Source organism: Pseudomyrmex gracilis, unplaced genomic scaffold (genome assembly GCF_002006095.1).
Source record: "Pseudomyrmex gracilis isolate BER0280 unplaced genomic scaffold, ASM200609v1 scaffold_218, whole genome shotgun sequence".
In the NCBI taxonomy this organism is placed as follows: Eukaryota; Metazoa; Arthropoda; class Insecta; order Hymenoptera; family Formicidae; genus Pseudomyrmex; species Pseudomyrmex gracilis.
Genome location: NW_018020802.1, coordinates 43,051 through 48,549, shown reverse-complemented (window position 1 = coordinate 48,549; position 5,499 = coordinate 43,051). Strand labels below are relative to the sequence as shown.

Genomic DNA, 5,499 nt, shown 5'->3' with positions numbered 1-5,499 from the left:
ATATATATATATATACATATATATAATGTATGTTAAATTGTTGTAGCTACCGAATAGAACAAATATTTGATGATAACATGCTGCAACTGCCGAAACACATCAGGAAGTGTGTATTTCACAAGAAATTAGTTCACGCTGTTTACGTTCATCGCAAAGCTATAAAGTTAGTAGCTGACGTCAGTATGTCATTCTTTTGTGTTCGAGGTTCGTTTTTTGTCTGGACGATTCGACGAGCTCCACTTTTGCAACACATCACTCTGTTAACTTCTGTTTATTGTACAAAAAAAAAAAAAACAAGAAAATATTTAAAAGCTTACAAGAGTTCTTGGGAATTGATAAAAGACTCTAGCGATGAGTCGACAAGTAAAAGCTCTTCGTAGACTGACTTTAATTGAGAAAAATCCCGACAAAAAAAAATCGAACGCAAAAATTCTAAATGTTCTCTATCGCGACAAATTAATTAATATGACAGATGCGCATTTTGCTTGTTGAAGTTTGGCCAACTTTATGACGAGCAGTTTCGCGACATTCTATTTCGTGTTGATAGGCCTCGGAGTCATCTCGACGAGCATCAGTTGCGTTAACGTAAGTAAATAAAAAAAAAAAAAAAAAAAAAAGTGCAATCGTGGTGCGAAAGGAACACCGTACAATTCTTACTTCTTACAAGCTTAATTATTGTAACGAACGCAGATGTAATCAAATGCCAAAGATGTATAAGTGTGGTAAATGACGTTCACTTTAGTTCTTCAACGCGATAGAATTGAAGAACGAACAAGAGATAGTGTTGTATTTTGGGGTTGTAATCGTGCATTTGTATTACAACTTTTTGGGAAACTACGTCGGTCAGGACATCATAAATACCAGCAGCGACATTTTCCAGACGATGTGAGTGTTGAGACAGCGCTTGTTTTTTTTTATTTTTTTTTATTTTATTTAAAACTAAATGTGTTTTATATAAAACTATTTTTAAACATTTTTGAGAACAATATGTTAACAGATATTGCACGCGGTGGTACACGTTGCCGTTGTCGATACAAAAGTTCATACTGCTAATAATGCAGAGAAGTAGAATTAGATCTAACTTAACAGCCGGAGGTTTGTTCGATGCCTCGTTAGAGGGTTTCACCACGGTAAGCTAAATAAAAAATTTAATTCCGGATAATACTGATTATAAGAGAAAAAAAACTGTTTGATTACAGCTCATGAGTATGTCGTTGTCCTACATCACCGTTCTTCTTTCCACGCGAAATTAACTTTAGGAGAAAAAAATACAAGAATTGTAATGACAATTGGACGCTAATAAGCAGTGTCAACTCACAAAAAAATTAAATACTGAGATATTTATGTGGTGTGCTTCTTCTTTAGCTATCAAAGAACGTTTTTCAATCGTGTTTTTAAAAACTTAAATGTGGTTTTATATATCAAAAATACACAAACATCTTTTTTTTTGTTTTTTAATCTTAAGGCGTAATTTACTCGAAATAGCGATGTGGATTGACACTGCATTGCTTGTTAACATTTAATTTAAGGAGACAATTTGATGTTTAGAACGCATTAAAAAAAAACATATACTTCTCTCTCACTTTTCAAATTATTTCTAATCGTATAATCGAACAAAATAGTTTTATCACTTTAGCTGCGCATTAATCAACGCATCGATCACATGTGCGATATTTTAACAAATAGACAAACAGACAATAAAAATGTTTTCGCACCAACGCGAATGTCAAAAATTAATTAATTAAACGTACCTAATCGATGTTCCGTGTTCGTTTTTCAACACGGATGTCCATTCGTTTCGCAACGTTCTTTCTCGCAACGTATCAGACACATGACACGCGCGAAAGAACGTTGCTTCCGTTTTAACCACTCGAACGAAACTGAAGACTCCAACACGCTGATTTCGAAGGAATAACGGTCGCGCTTGCGCCGATTCTCCGCGCTCTGATAAATAATAAAACAGCGAACAGTTGCTTCCGACCACACGCACTTTGCGTAATTCACCCGCGTCATTACGTGACCTTCTTACTGAAAAATAAAGCCGGAAAATTCGCGTGAGAAATTTAGGAGAGAGTGACAATGATCAATAACAAATGCCGGGAAAGGAAAAAACGGGGAAGCTTCGAAGAGAAGCTCCTTCACGTAATAAATGCGGTCGAACCTCCGAGGCAAAATGAACTTTGCCGGTCAGCGGTTTTACCGAGTCAATCGATTCGCTCTGGAGATGCTGGGCCTGTGGCCTTACAACAACTCCGCATTCGTGTATGTTTACAGAACGTTCACGATCTCGATTCTCGCGCTCTCTTGCGTCACTCAGGTATCGTCTTCTTAATCGATTTAATTCGAAACTAATAGATATATACATTAAAAAAAAAAATAGAAATATTGTTACACAAATATCTTGTCCAATTTTGCATTGATTTTTTTCGTATATGTATCTATTTGCTACTTCGCCTTTCTGTTTTTTCTCTTTTCTTAATTTATATGGGGTACTGTTTGTTTGAACAATTTATCGATGTGTAAATACAATATAACACTCTTCTGCAGCTTGCGAAATTGCAGAGCACGATTCACAATCTCGATCGTCTCCTTTACAATCTGACCTACGCTGTTCCTTCTCACATCTATCTTATGAAATTTATCAGCTATATTATCAATATTCATAGAGTAAGTGAGATAGACAATTCTATTTTCTCCCGATACGTGTCCACACATCGCGATTATCACCGATGTCGTTATTAATAGGTGAAAGAGCTGTTGGACCGAGTGCAGCACGATTGGCGCACGTTGAAGGACAAGAAGGAATGCGAGATCGTTCAATATTACACCATAATCGGAATGCGATACACAATAGTTTTTTTTGGTATGGAATTTTTGTGCATCGTATTTATTAAATTTACAGAAGAAGAGAAACAAAACGCATCAGCAAAATTTTACCAATTCTGAGTGCCGATACGTAACGTGGACACGTTTGTTTCAGCCACGAGCTTCCCGCTTTTGTTTTGTTTTATTTTCGGTTTCTATCTGCCGGGTTTTCTCGACCTCGTCCGTCCCTTGAACGAGTCCCGTTCAAGGAGACTGCCCATCCTGGCGGAATACTACGTCCTCGATGAGGAGAAGCACTTTTATCCCATTCTGGTTCATCAGTCCTTGCTTGCTTTGTTAGGCGTGACCACAGTTCTCGCCACCGAGACGCTGAATATGGTGTGCATTCATCACGCTTGTGGATTGTTCGAAGTGGCCAGGTGAGAAATGGTTTCGCTAGTTTTTTTTTTTTTTTTTTTTTTAACTTTTATGATAACACGAGAACTTATATAATATTTTGTACGAATTTGTAATAAAATATTGCGAATTAATTAATTACGAATGGAAAAAGACAATTTGCTAATTTTATAAAAGATAGTACGAATTTTTTTTATTTATAGTTATCGTCTGAAACACGCGTTCGACGACGTATCCTCGTGGATGTGCGACGGTGAAAAACACACTGCGATTCGCGCGAGAATCGTGGAAGTGGTGAATATCCATAGAAGAAGTATCGAGTGAGTGTGGAAGTTTATAATATAAAGATGTAATTAAATTAATCGCGTTTGAAAATTTTCCGCGGAGTTTTCCTCGCGCGGAAATTTTTTTTTCCCCGCGGCGCGAAAATACCGCTCCGTTAATCTTTGTAAGGTAATACACGTGACTTTTTATTGTTGAAGTTTTCTAGATTACCTGTTGTCCACGTTTATCTTCACCTATCTGGTTGTGCTCATACTGGGCGTCATCGCAATAACCATTAATATGTTCCGCGTGAGTTACTCTCGCCTGGAGAGAGAGCCGTTTCTCTCCGCTCGCTTTTTACTCTTTAAGCGAGTTTGTTTTATATTCGCGGGAGATTATTCGATTAGCAACTCGTGAGCGCAAAAACTATCTCGTTCTAGCTGATCGAAGCTATCTTGGCGCTGAACGATTTTGAGGAATTATTGGCGGCCGGAGCATTTATCGCGGGCCAATACGGATTTTTGTTTTTCGCCAATTACTTCGGTCAGAAAGTAACGAACCATAGCATCATCGTGTTCGACGAGGCGTAAGTCTACACAGTCTGATTAATTTCTTACTGTACGTACTATTTTATTTTATAAATATGTTCAAATATAAATCTCCTCACACCTTAATTAAAGATACGACGTGCCTTGGTATTCGGCGCCTGTCCAAATTCAGAAGCTTCTCACATTCATACTGCAGAGAACGGTGAAGGGTTACGTGTTGGGCATCGGGGGTATAATTATGGCGTCCTTGGAAGGTTTCGCATCGGTAACGACATACTTCTGTTCATATCGAACGCCTTTAGGACCTAAGTGGAAAAATTAATAATGCGCATTTTCTGCAATTATAATAACAACAATAAGAATTTCACATTTATAAGAATTAACGTCTCGAATTTATTAGACGTTGATAACACAATTGTTTCGTTTCAGATGGCAAGTTTGACGCTGTCTTATCTCACCGTAATTTATTCCGTGCGTTGAACCTGAACCCGATCTGTCTCTCTCTAGTACTAGTTCTGAAAAATTATCAGTAGCATATGCATATCGAGTCTTTATTCACGCAGAACGAGATAACGTTGTGAACGTTATATAACGAAACCACGTGTTTGAACAGTAAACATTTATGACAGAACGTCACACACAAAGTCTTTATTTTCACTTTGTATCCTTTGTACCTTGGCGTCATTTCGCGCAGCTTCGTTCGTTCGTATTAAAAACGCACGTAAATAACCGGACATAGGTATACCGGAATACGCACTTTGTATGCGCGATTCGCCGAGTAGGTTTGTTAGAACTTGAAAGAGAGAGAGAGCACAAACCGCAGACACAACTCACCGACAAAAAACGGACGCACGAGTGGATTCGCGGATGTTTGTTTTTCACACATCAGTAACATCCGACTTGGTGAAGCGTGAGAGAAAAATGTGGCTTCTCGCGTGACGGTCCACGCGGCATTGAGGAAAGCGACAAGAAGCGTCGCGCTCTATTGCGCCGACGTCAAAGCCGAGCAATTCTTTTCCCCTACCTGCGGGAATAAAATTATCGATTTCGCTCGGACAATATTGTCGGTTAATTCTGAAAATCTATTGTAATAAAACTCTTAGTTTCTACAACAAAACACGCACCGTTGACACCCGAACGACATACATACGATCCCTAAGAAAATTGCTTCTCCCGTGGGAAAAAGTTATTTCAAATTGTGCGTCAATTACTTAATTTTCCCACACGTGTAACTTTCGCGCGTTTACACAAACGAGACGCTGCCGTAAGACGCATGGAATTTCCGTTACTTTTCTCAGCAGTAGAAATGCCGGTTGTTTTTCGCAAATTGCAGCGTTTATTTCATAGAAGATACATGCAACGTGAAAGAAATAGGATAAATTGAGAGCACTGATGATGAGAGAAGAAAAAAAAATGCAGGGGTAGTTTCGCTTTCGCGGCGCAGAAGTGTTTCGACCATCGAGAG

General features: G+C 38.4%; 1 protein-coding gene across 1 annotated transcript in view; it reads left to right on the top strand.

The window, feature by feature from the left end:
• The window catches only part of LOC109858668, a 6,162-nt gene extending 1,279 nt beyond the window's left edge, over nucleotides 1-4,883 (top strand). Inside the window, exons 3-10 of the mRNA XM_020436162.1 lie at nucleotides 495-585; nucleotides 2,746-2,863; nucleotides 2,981-3,245; nucleotides 3,426-3,542; nucleotides 3,705-3,795; nucleotides 3,927-4,072; nucleotides 4,167-4,299; nucleotides 4,464-4,883. Coding sequence (XP_020291751.1) covers nucleotides 495-585; nucleotides 2,746-2,863; nucleotides 2,981-3,245; nucleotides 3,426-3,542; nucleotides 3,705-3,795; nucleotides 3,927-4,072; nucleotides 4,167-4,299; nucleotides 4,464-4,514 — 1,012 coding nt within the window. The 3' untranslated portion in view covers nucleotides 4,515-4,883. The remainder of the gene's footprint in view (nucleotides 1-494; nucleotides 586-2,745; nucleotides 2,864-2,980; nucleotides 3,246-3,425; nucleotides 3,543-3,704; nucleotides 3,796-3,926; nucleotides 4,073-4,166; nucleotides 4,300-4,463) is intronic.
• Nucleotides 4,884-5,499: the final 616 nt, after the last annotated feature.